Source organism: Petromyzon marinus, unplaced genomic scaffold, assembly GCF_048934315.1.
Source record: "Petromyzon marinus isolate PM22_M1 ecotype Great Lakes invasive population unplaced genomic scaffold, UKy_Petmar_22M1.pri1.0 PM_G_Scaffold_2, whole genome shotgun sequence".
Taxonomy (NCBI): Eukaryota; Metazoa; Chordata; class Hyperoartia; order Petromyzontiformes; family Petromyzontidae; genus Petromyzon; species Petromyzon marinus.
Window position 1 is genome coordinate 3128273 of NW_027422761.1, and position 12926 is coordinate 3141198.

Consider the following 12926-nt stretch of genomic DNA (forward strand, 5'->3'; position numbering starts at 1 on the left):
TCACAGTGTTAATAATAATAACAACACGGACGACAGTTTATAAAACAACAACACACAACAATAACGACAACATTCACAGTGTTAATAATAATAACAACAACACGGACGACAGTTTATAAAACAACAACAACATACTACAATAACGATAACATTCACAGTGTTAATAATAATAACAACAACACGGACGACAGTTTATAAAACAACAACACACAACAATAACGACAACATTCACAGTGTTAATAATAATAACAACAACACGGACGACAGTTTATAAAACAACAACAACACACAACAATAACGACAACATTCACAGTGTTAATAATAATAACAACAACACGGACGACAGTTTATAAAACAACAACACACAACAATAACGATAACATTCACAGTGTTAATAATAATAACAACACGGACGACAGTTTATAAAACAACAACACACAACAATAACGACAACATTCACAGTGTTAATAATAATAACAACACGGACGACAGTTTATAAAACAACAACACACAACAATAACGACAACATTCACAGTGTTAATAATAATAACGACACGGACGACAGTTTATAAAACAACAACAACACACAACAATAACGACAACATTCACAGTGTTAATAATAATAACGACACGGACGACAGTTTATACAACAACAACAACACACAACAATAACGACAACATTCACAGTGTTAATAATAATAATAACGACACGGACGACAGTTTATAAAACAACAACAACACACAACAATAACGACAACATTCACAGTGTTAATAATAACAACACGGCTACTGTGGCGATGCGATTGCACAATCATGATGAAGAAGAAGAGCGACGGAAGAGCCCAGTTGACATTGGCTGATTGGATTCCTCCAATATGAACAAACACATTCTCCTGCGGAGGGAGCCGGTAGGAACGTTGGGTTGCTTGGTCAACGACCAGGGTCAACGGCGGCTCCGTGGTGTATTCCGCAAATATGCCCGACTGTGAGGGCGGGCACAAGCCGGCGTGAGTAGGTTAAACGTTGAGTTTTATAAGGGCACCACGGGGTGACCAGCCCCTGCCCCCCCGGCCCCACCCCTCCCACCCCCACCCCCAGCCCCACCCTCCCCACCCAGCCCCTCCCCACCCTCCCCTCCCCACCCAGCCCCACCCTCCCCTCCCCACCCAGCCCCACCCTCCCCACCCTCCCCACCCTCCCCACCCAGCCCCTTCCTCCCCACCCAGCCCCTCCCCACCCTCCCCTCCCTACCCAGCCCCTCCCTCCCTACCCAGCCCCTCCCCACCCTCCCCTCTCCACCCAGCCCCACCTCTCCCATTTTTGGATGCACGACGGACGGACACAACAACAATAATCCCCGTGTGGGCTGGTGGTGTAACCAGGAGGTTCCTACCACTATCAATATTCTCCTGATTCCGATACAGTTGGAGATCGCCGCCTCAACACAATGGGAGGCTCTCTCAAGCAATGCGGGGGGCGGGTGGGTGGTGGGGGGGGGTGGTTTTTGCCGGCTGTACGTACGTTGATCTTTCTCCTTCTGGCGTCTCTCCATCTCCTTAGACTTGTAACCAGTGGTGGGCAGGATGTCCTCCAGAAAGAACCGCTTCACCTCGAAAAGCCTCCCAGGCACTGGCCCACGGACGAGAGGCAACACGGCGTGCACACCGCCACGTCCAACATCGCCGTTGCGTTTGGCCCGCCGCCGCCACCGCCGCCGCCGACGCACGGTTAGATCGAGTGAATATAAATGTTGTGTCGTTAAACCTGCCACCACCCGACGCAGCAGCCGGTTAGCGAGGTTTGTCAAGTAAACAAAACGTGGCCAACGAGTTGCTAATTCGGCACACACCGGTGTGCTGGAGGAGTAAACCCACAACATTTACCGTTCGGTAATTACAACCGGCAAATGTCGCACTCCAATGGTAAATGTTGTGGGTTTACTCCTCCAACACAACGGTGCGCCGTGCTAGTAACGATATTTTGTTTTACGTGACAAAATCTTACAAATTGGCCGTCGGGTTTAACAACACATTTACATTGACGCGATCAAACCCAAAAAAACCTCTAATACATTATCGATAATATTGGTCGCGAAAGCCTACCGCTACGTGTTCAACCGACGGATGGATTTAGCCGTCTCTCACGTCTGACGACGGGGCAGCCGCCGAAGTACTCTGAAAAGAGTGAGACGTTGAGGGGGGCGCTCATCAGCACGACGCGGAGGTTGCACTGCCGCTCCAGAATGTCGCGCAGCTTGATGAGCAGGATGTCGCAGAAGCGGTCGCGTTCATGGATCTCGTCCTAGTGGATACATCACCGCCAACGCTGCCATCATCATCATCATCGTCAATGTAACCACCACCACCACCGCCATCATCACCATTGCCAATTTCGCCACCACCAGTTAACAAAAATCTATCATGACCAACTGACAAGACAAAGATCCCCCGTATAGCCTTAACAGACTCGTTGGGGCAAGTGCTGTAAGCGAGTAGCTCCTATGAAGGCAGGCACGGTACACAAGGGGGTGGGTGGCAAGCACCACTCTTTAAGAACCACCACCAATACCACCACCAGAACCAACACCAGCACTACCACCATCATCATCACCACCCGTAATCACCACCACCACCACAATTATCACTACCATCATCACCACCCTTAACCATCACCACCACCAGCAGAACCATCAATAACCACCACCCTTAGCAGCAGCAACAACACTACCAGCATCACCACCATCATCACCTTTAACCAACCAGTAGCAACAGCATCAGCACCAGCTTCATAACAATAATTAAACTTCACCATGTACATACAGTCCGTTGTCAATCCAATGATTGAGACACTAAAACCGAACAAAAACTCAGAAACCGGAACTGGCCACATCTTGGGTTAGACCGAATAAAATAAAATAAATTAAAATCACGACGTTTCGAGCGAGCGCACACACAAGGGTCCGTCAGCAGGTGGGACAACCACATCTACAGGCCTCGATAGCCTCTTGTGACAGCAGCAGCAGCCCTTTTGCCCACTTCAGCAATTCTTTCTTGCTGTGGTTGTTCCACCTGCTGACTGACGCTTGCGTGTGCGCGCGCCCGAAACGCCGTGATTTAATTCATTTCATTTTCTACCTACCACGGTGACTTTACCGAGAGAACCCAGGGGCGTGGACCCCTGCAGTCACGAAAACTTCAAATCTAGATTAGACTGAAAAGAAAACTTTTGAGCACCGGTGTGTGGTGGATCGACTGTAGCTCGGCACGTACCACGATGATGTGCGTCACGACGGTAGACGTGGCGCTGTCTCCGGCCATGAGGGTCCTCAGCAGCACGTCGTTGGTGCAGAACGTGAGGAGCGTCTTTGGCGAGACCCTGCGCGCAACGCCGCGTGCGGAACGCGACGGTATGAGGGATACTCTTTGGTTCTATTGGGTAAAGTCACCACGTAGCAGGTTAAAAATAAAATAACAAAAATCACGACGTTTCGGCCACAACACAAGCGGCCTTCATCAGGTGAAGGGACGAGACTGTCTGGAGGACAGCGCTGGAGTGAGAGAAGCCACGCTGAGATCACGACCTTTAATGAGGGATACTCTTTGGTTCTATTGGGTAAAGTCACCACGTAGGTAAAAAATAAAATAACAAAAATCACGACGTTTCGGCCACAACACAAGCGGCCTTCATCAGGTGAAGGGACGAGACTGTCTGGTAGGACAGCGCTGGAGTGAAAAAAGCCACGCTCAGATCACGACCTTTAAGCTGTGTGAGAAGAAAAACACTAAGCGCCTTGACAAAGGAATTATCATATAATTTAGCATTGAAATGGCTCATTGAAATAGCTAAGTTAAAGTATACACATCTGCAGAGGCACCCCTTGACAAAGGAATTAGCATAGAATTTAGCATTGAAATGGCTCATTGAAATAGCTAAGTTAAAGTGTACACATCCGCAGAGGCACCCCTTGACAAAGGAATTAGCATAGAATTTAGCATTGAAATGGCTCATTGAAATAGCTAAGTTAAAGTATACACATCCGCAGAGGTACCCCTTGACAAAGGAATTAGCATATAATTTAGCATTGAAATGGCTCATTGAAATAGCTAAGTTAAAGTATACACATCCGCAGAGGCACCCCTTGACAAAGGAATTAGCATAGAATTTAGCATTGAAATGGCTCATTGAAATAGCTAAGTTAAAGTATACACATCCGCAGAGGCACCCCTTGACAAAGGAATTAGCATAGAATTTAGCATTGAAATGGCTCATTGAAATAGCTAAGTTAAAGTATACACATCCGCAGAGGCACCCCTTGACAAAGGAATTAGCATAGAATTTAGCATTGAAATAGCTGAGTGATAAGCTGAGGTATAAGGGATCTCAAATACATACATGGTGTTTTCCTGTTAACCTAACATCTAGGTTGTCAGTCAATATTACGATTCGTAAATTTAACGTAGGTATGCAAGTTGAACTTCTTTCGCACCACCGTACGTAGCCAACCGTGCTCAATGGTCCAACGTGTGTGAAGTCCTCCCCCCACCAGCCGACACAGCCAAACCAATTAAATTACCACATGGTGGTAAAAGTGTTTCACTGTGCGCCCAACAAGATTGTTTCAGCTCACCACCGACAGTTGAGTTGAAGAACAATTCCATCAACACAAATTCAGCAATCGTATACAATGCCTATAAAGCGATATGCTAAATTTCCTTGTGACAATTGTTCTGCACCCCCACCCATACCCATGGCAAATTGTTGTTTGGCTTGCATCGTGCAGAGGAAGGATTTCACGACAGCTGTTTTTGTCAAGATAATTTCTTCGTTGCCTAACCAAAAATAAATGTGCCGTAAATATTGTTGCACCGGCTCGGTTTTCGTAGAGTTGTGTCACTGCAGAGCTCAGACAGGACGGAGAAACGCAAACCGAACACAACCCTAAAAATCACACAACTCAACGAAAGGACACGGCGCAGGGCAGGGAGAAACACGACAGGACACAGCGGTAAAAGTACACAATAACAAACGTATGTGTGCATGTGCGCGTGTGTACGTTGAACGTCTTTCACACCGTACGCAGCCGACCGCGCTAATCGTGGGGGCGCGACTAGCACAGTTGGAATGAAACGACGAGAAAAATTACAATAGCACACGGCCCAGAGGGAAAACACAACAACAACAACAAAAACAACAGAACACACACACACGCGCACGCGCGCACAACGGAAGCGCCAACACGCGTACACGCACTTGCTCTCCAACCGGATCTGGTAGCCGACGGTCTGGCCGACGCCCTCCCCTCGCTCCTCCGCCACCCTCTCGGCCGCGGCGACGGCAGAGATTCGGCGCGGCTGCGCGCAAATCACGCGGCACGGCGACCCCAGGCGGCTGCCCTCGTCCAGGATGTACTGAGGGATCTGCCGGGGGGGTGGGGGACGACACGGGCGGCGGCGCGCGCCGAGTGTTAAGCGGTGATCGGAGGCAGTCCTCAAGATCGCAATTCGGGGGTAAAAAATAAAATAATAATCCACGTTCACCCCGCTCGTCGTGGTGGTGGTCCTGGGGAAATGAGCCCGACATGCTGAATGAAGGAGCGCCGAGTTCTAGGACTGTGCTGCGAGCACCTGCGTGGTTTTGCCGGAGCCGGTCTCGCCCAGCACCAGCAGGATGTTGGACTTGGCGATGGTGCCCAGCAACTGCTCCCGGAACGCGGCCACGGGGAGGGTCTGGCGGAACGCCTCCAGCTCCGATCGCCCCCGCGGTGGCGGGACCTGAGCGATCCCGTCGTTGAGCCGTCCGCTCGGCCTGCTCGCCTCGCGTCTCGCCCCTGTGAGTGACACGCGTCGAATTGCATCAGCGTCACGGGTGCCACGGTGGCTAGATGTTGACTCCCTCGCCTGGTGTACAGGAGGTCGTGGGTTCGATCCCAACCCCGACATATGCTGCTGTATATTTGGAGTCTGTGTCTCTCTCCCTCATCATCATCATGGTGGCTAGATGTTAACTCCCTCGCCTGGTATACAGGATGTCGTGGGTTCGATCCCAACCCCGACATCTGCTGTATATTTGGAGTCTGTGTCTCTCTCCCTCGTCATCATCATGGTGGCTAGATGTTAACTCCCTCACCTGGTATACAGGAGGTCGTGGGTTCGATCCCAACCCCGATATCTGCTGCTGTATATTTGGAGTCTGTGTCTCTCTCCCTCATCATCATCATGGTGGCTAGGAGATGTTAACTCCCTCGCCTGGTATACAGGAGGTCGTGGGTTCGATCCCAACCACGACATCTGCTGCTGTATATTTGGAGTTTGCGGTGTCTCTCTCGAATCGACGTGCGTTGAGCGTATTTGGCTGCTGCGAACGTCCACGTGATAAGCCACTTCATTCGAGCAATCATTTTGTGGCCAGGTCGCTGCTGATAAATGGCTACGCAGCTCAGCGCAGCCTTACCCGGTAAAATAATGCCTGAATAGATTAGTTGATAGAGGGCACCAATGGAGCACCACGGAAAAAAAAAACGTCGCCGGCAACTCCAAAGCGGGAACGAACCTGGGTCAGAGCCAGTGTCGGGGAAGCGCTGCAGAAGCACACGGGCGGCGTGGCGCGCCCGTTGCGACAGCGCAAATGACATCTCGGCGCCCGCCACCTCCGCTGTCTCCTTCTTGCGCACGGTGAGGCGCTGCATCGGCCCCCCCCTTGCTACCGAAACGCAGCGAGGAACGTGGGGGGCAGCGTTAATTTACCGGTGGGTGGGCGGGTTAGGTGGGTGGGTGGGTGGGTGTGTGGGCGTGTGGGTGTGTGGGTGGGTGGGTGGGTGGGCGAGCGGGTAGACGGATAGGTGTGCATGCAGGCGCACGGGTAGGCGTGTAGGTGGGCAAGTATATGAGTGGGTTTGCGAGTGCGTGACGAGGCAGGCAGGCAGGTAGGTAGGCATGTAGGTGGACATGCATGTGGGCAGGCAGGTGCACAGGTAGATATGGGGACCGGTACTGTAGCGGTTAGCACGCTGCTGCGCTACGAACCCGATTCCCGCTGACGGCCAACACCAGTGACAATTATCTGAACCGATCATATGCCTCTCCTAGGTCGACTCAGCCTCAAATGATTACCGAATGTAGTATGTAAACATCGCCACTCGGGAGACGAAGGCGATCAGGCGTGGTGCCGGCCACCCACCCGTGCCGGCCCTCATAGGTGCTCGCTAACGGCACCTCCTCCAACAGCCTGTTAAGACTACACGGGGGATCTTTGTCTTGTATAGGTTGGGTGGGTAGGTGAGCGGGTACGTAGGTTAGTGCATGCGAATCACAAGCTTAGTCCGTGCTCGCCAGTTGCCTGGGTGAAAGGTTGGGCTCCGTTTTGCCCTAACGCCTGGCCAGCTGGCTTCAAAAAAACGTAACCAATGAATGAGCCGATTTTCATCGCTCCCAACTCGGCAGTGGGATGGTCTCAGGCACGTTTTCTCCTCTTGGCTGGGCCGCTGTCCCGATTAGCACGGGTGGCTACGTGCAGTGCAAAAGAGGTTCTACTAGACGTGCCCACACACTTACATTCTCTGACACTGCCCTTGGCCGTGCCTTAGAACGCCAACGCCCCGCACAATCCCGCTCGCCTCTCTCTTGACAATGTGTCTCTTACCTTTTCGTACGTTCTCTAATCAATGTGCTTTCTCTATGCCGAAAACAAACTTCTTTGAAGCTGATTTTGCGTTGAAGTTCGTTGCCCTTCCCCCACGCCTCTGGTCAGCACGGTTTGGCTACGTACGGTGCGAAAGACGCTCAACATACACACGCTCCTGTCCCTGTCTCTTAGAGTTTAATTCAGAATTTGTTCCATTACAAAGACCCCCTCCCCGTGTAGCCTGTAACAGACTGTCGGGGCAAGTGCTGTTAGGGAAGCACCTATGAAGGCCGGCACAGCAAACAAGGGGGGTGGGTGGCCAACACCACGCCCGGCCACCCTTTGTCTCCTTCGTGGCAATGTTTCCGCATCGCACCAGGTACTCATTTGAGGCTGAGTCGACCTAGGGGAGGCCCGGGAGCAGTTCAGACAATCGTCACTGGTGTTGGCCGTGAGTGGGAATCGAACCCGGGTCGCCAGGTTTGTAGCTCGGCGCACTAACCGCTACACTAACCGCTCCCCACAGGCACTCCTTGGCATACGCGAAAAGCACGCCTATCTCAAAATCGTGTATGTCAAAAGCAATGTTCCCATAAGGGGCCGTCCATAAATGACGTCACACGAGTTTGGCCGATTTTTGACCCCCCCCCCCTGCCCCCCTCGTCACACAGCGTCACAAAGTCAGACGCCCCTGAAATATGACGTCACAAAGTTCTGCCCCCCACACCCCCCAAACCATATTTCCATTTTTAAAATGAAACACGCTTCAAATCGCTTTACACTATTGTCATTGTAGTGCGTATTTAATGTGGCGCTGCACTCTGATGTTGTAGGAGAAAACATTTGTAGAATTATAAAATATTAAAAGTAATTCTATTAAAAAAATACTTGAAACTTTGCAGTAGAACGAAGCAAAATGGAGAGTACAATAATATCAATTACATATTCATTCCACAGAATGAAAAGCCCTGGTAGAATCATTAAAATCAAAATGTTTAATAACAATCATTCAAAATGTTTTTTACTAAATGTATGCATCACCATTCTCCCACGGAGAAGCGAAATGCTCCTTCATGGAATAAATAAAAGGTGACCTTAGTAAATTTAAAACATCAAATAGTTAATAATGAAAATTATTCAAAATTAGTGCCGTTATAACAATTCTATTTAATTAAGTAGATATTTAAATTTTGATTTAAAGCTTTCGTGACTGCAGTAATTCATATTCTTAGCTCTTTCGGTAAAGTCACGTTGAAGGGAAACAATAAAATAACAATATATATAAAACAATAAAAATTCTCACGACGTTTCGACCATAACGCCTGATGACGACCGTTTGTGTTATGGTCGAAACGTCGTGAGAATTTTTATTGTTTTATATATTTTTATTATTTTATTGTTTCCCTTCAACGTGACTTTACCGAAAGAGCTAAGAATATAGATATTTAAAGTTGCGCATTTTGATGTGACGTCACATTTCTCAACCCCTCCTCCCCCCCTACGTCACACATCGTCACAAACGTCTGACGCCCTCCATAGGTGTGTGACGTCATTTATGGGCGGCCCCTAAGTGATAATGATACAGGATTCGTCTTCTTTGCTTCTCTCGGTAAAGTCACCACCACCACGTGAGAGAATGAGAATAAAATAATAAAATCACGCGATACAATTCCCACGACGTTTCACGAGATGAAGGGGGTTAGGGGATTTCACCGAGACTCGCAGAGATAGTCGCCTAAGTTATCCTTGCCCATATCAATACAACGGCACACAATATACAATAGAGGGCTTCAACAAAAATGTTAACACATTACGGGGCTGTCGCTTTTAATAGAAAAAAAGAACGAATTTTGATTTAAAGCTTCCGTGACTGCAGGGATTCATATTCTTGGTTCTTTTGGTAAAGTCACCACCACGTTAGAAGGGAAACAATGAAATAATAAAAATATAACACAATAACAATAAAATCATCTGATGATGATTGCTTGTGTTGCGGTCGAAACGTCGTGAGAATTTTATTGTTTTATATTTTGTATTATTTTATTGGTTCCCTTCTACGTGCAGGTGACTTTACAAAAAGAACCAAGAATAATAATTTTATTGTTTTACAATAATTTTATTGTTTTATATTTTGTATTATGTTATTGGTTCCCTTCTACGTGCAGGTGACTTTACAAAAAGAACCAAGAATAATAATTGTATTGTTTTACAATAATTTTATTGTTTTATATTTTTTATTATTTTATTGTTTCCCTTCTACGTGGTGGTGACTTTACCGAAAGAACCAAGAATAATAATTTTGTTTTACAATAATTTTATTGTTTTATTATTTTTATTATTTTATTGTTTCCCTTCTACGTGGTGGTGACTTTACCGAAAGAACCAAGAATAATAATTTTATTGTTTTACAATAATTTTATTGTTTTATATTTTTATTATTTTATTGTTTCCCTTCTACGTGGTGGTGACTTTACCGAAAGAACCAAGAATAATAACTTTATTGTTTTACAATAATTTTATTGTTTTATATTTTTATTATTTTATTGTTTCCCTTCTACGTGCAGGTGACTTTACCGAATTACCAACAATATGAATCCCTGCAGTCACGAAAGCTTTAAATAAAAAATATATCAATATTCATTAATTATTTCCAAGCAAACTACATTCGTGTGTTTTTCTTAAATGCATTCCGTTTAAACTTGTAACAAATATTTTTTTACGTACTGACAAATTAAAGGTTTTAATTCCACTGTGCGGTGCAATTATTAAACATTCTAACAATAACGTGCCCAACATTGTGTATACATATATTTAAAATGTGATTCACAGCAAAAAAAAATTAAGTATGCTTTTTAATGAAATACTATCAACCCAAATAAATGAACGGTTAACACACTTGCAACATGATAACAAACGTGATGTTAATATCTTCACAAAGTCAAAAAGATTATCTCTCCTCCCCACTTGTCCGCCTTCGTTGGTCAGCGCGTGCCTCTGGAATCCTTCCCCAGAGCCACGTTTCTCGTTGAAAATTCTCACGAGTGTCAACATTTTCTTGTTACTTTACGTTAAAATGTAAACTCTTAATATGCTTAAATTTTGATTTAAAGCTTTCGTGACTGCAGTAATTCATATTCTTTTTATTGTTATATATTTTATTATTTTATTGTTTCCCTTCAACGTGGTGACTTTACCGAAAGAACTAAGAATATATCTTAATATGCTTCCCGTAAAATAAAATTAAGCAACACAGTTGAGGAATACAAAAGCGGTGAACACAAGCAAACCGGACACATGCACAATCACAACGAGACGAGCAAGGGCAAATAAGTGTTGTTGTTATTCTTGCCACGTGTGTGTGTACACGTGTGTGTACACGTGTGTGTGTACACGTGTGTGTGTACACGTGTGTGTGTACACTGTGTGTACACTGTGTGTGTGTACACGTGTGTGTATACACGTGTGTGTACACATGTGTGTGTGTACACTGTGTGTGTGTACACGTGTGTGTGTGTACACTGTGTGTGTACACGTGTGTGTGTACACTGTGTGTGTACACTGTGTGTGTGTACACGTGTGTGTACACGTGTGTGTGTACACGTGTGTGTGTGTGTACACTGTGTGTGTGTACACTGTGTGTGTACACGTGTGTGTGTGTGTACACCTGTGTGTGTGTGTACACTGTGTGTGTGTGTACACATGTGTGTGTGTACACGTGTGTGTACACGTGTGTGTGTGTGTACACTGTGTGTGTGTACACTGTGTGTGTACACGTGTGTACACTGTGTGTGTGTAGACGTGTGTGTACACGTGTGTGTGTACACGTGTGTGTGTGTACACGTGTGTGTGTACACGTGTGTGTGTGTACTGTGTGTGTGTACACGTGTGTGTGTACACGTGTGTGTGTGTACACGTGTGTGTGTACACGTGTGTGTGTGTACACGTGTGTGTACACTGTGTGTGTACACTGTGTGTATACACGTGTGTGTGTGTGTACACGTGTGTGTGTACACGTGTGTGTGTACTGTGTGTGTGTACACGTGTGTGTGTACACTGTGTGTGTGTGTACACTGTGTGTGTATACACGTGTTTATCTTTAGAATGTGAAAGGGGGTCACTAACACCACTTGCCCCCTACAGCCTGCTAAGGCTACACGGGGGATCTTTGTCTTTGTGTTCACGTGGCGTGTTGTTTCACGATGTCCACGCGAACGACGTTAAACACCACCACCACCACGAGTTCGATCGATCATTCGATCGATTGAAGGGAAGAAATCGGCGAAAGGCCCCCAGACTTGCAGGCCCCGAAGCCGGCTTTTTTTTAGTTTCGATCGCTTTTTAAAACGAGGGGTTAATCGATTAATCTCGGTCGGTACATTTTGTATTTTGTTTGTTTTAAATGTTTAAAAGTGCGGGTGGATTAAGATGGAAGTTTAAAAAAAAACTCACTCAGTCGCAAACTCCCTCAGCCGCAAACTCCCAAGGCCAGCCGAGATCTTACAAAGTGAAGTGGAACCAAAATCGTGACGCTGACGGGCGAAACCAAATTGGTGTCAAGCTGAGGGGGGGAGGGCGAAACCAAATTGGTGTCAAGCTGAGGGGTGTGGGCGAAACCAAATTGGTGTCAAGCTGAGGGGTGTGGGCGAAACCAAATTGGTTACAAGCTGGGGGGGAGGGCGAAACCAAATTGGTTACAAGTTGAGGGGTGTGGGCGAAACCAAATTGGTTACAAGCTGGGGGGGTGGGCGAAACCAAATTGGTTACAAGCTGGGGGGGTGGGCGAAACCAACTTGGTGACAAGTTGAGGGGTGTGGGCGAAACCAAATTGGTTACTAGCTGGGGGGGTGGGCGAAACCAAATTGGTTACTAGCTGAGGGGGTGGGCGAAACCAAATTGGTTACTAGCTGAGGGGGTGGACGAAACCAAATTGGTTACAAGCTGAGGGGGGGTGGGCGAAACCAAATTGGTTACAAGCTGAGGGGGTGGGCGAAACCAAATTGATTACAAGCTAAGGGGGTGGGCGAAACCAAATTGGTTACTAGCTAAGGGGGTGGGCGAAACCAAATTGGTTACTAGCTAAGGGGTGGGCGAAACCAAATTGGTTTCAAGCCGGGGGGGTGGGCGAAACCAAATTGGTTACAAGCTGGGGGGGAGGGCGAAACCAAATTGGTTATAAGCTGGGGGGGGTTTGTGGACGACTGTAACAGGGGGGCAGGTACAGTACTCTTGCGCGTGTTAAAGTACAGTGCGTATTAACAGGAGTCTACGGGGGGAGGGGCAGCGCTTATCAGTTCTACGGAATTCTA

The 12926-nt window shown here is 47.2% G+C and overlaps 1 protein-coding gene across 1 annotated transcript; it reads right to left on the reverse strand.

The window, feature by feature from the left end:
- Positions 1-811: 811 nt before the first annotated feature.
- Positions 812-12158, reverse strand: LOC142912354 (3'-5' RNA helicase YTHDC2-like). Its single transcript, XM_076060523.1, has 8 exons — positions 12070-12158; positions 6550-6699; positions 5625-5827; positions 5251-5417; positions 3270-3375; positions 2145-2301; positions 1394-1629; positions 812-868 (listed from the first exon to the last, which is right to left on the reverse strand). The coding sequence occupies exons 2-8, from the start codon at positions 6683-6685 to the stop codon at positions 812-814; spliced, it is 1062 nt and encodes a 353-aa protein (XP_075916638.1). The 5' UTR covers positions 6686-6699; positions 12070-12158.
- Between the last annotated feature and the right edge of the window lie 768 nt (positions 12159-12926).

What these genes read in the sequence shown, in the direction of transcription:
- LOC142912354 (XM_076060523.1), bottom strand. Translation starts at nt 6,685, where the DNA reads ATGCAGCGCCTCACCGTGCGCAAGAAGGAGACAGCGGAGGTGGCGGGC. An exon ending in CGACACTGGCTCTGACCCAG is followed by an intron (nt 5,828 to 6,549) that starts GTTCGTTCCCGC and finishes TGTCACTCACAG; the next exon opens with GGGCGAGACGCGAGGCGAGC. An exon ending in TCGTGACGCACATCATCGTG is followed by an intron (nt 2,302 to 3,269) that starts GTACGTGCCGAG and finishes TGTATCCACTAG; the next exon opens with GACGAGATCCATGAACGCGA.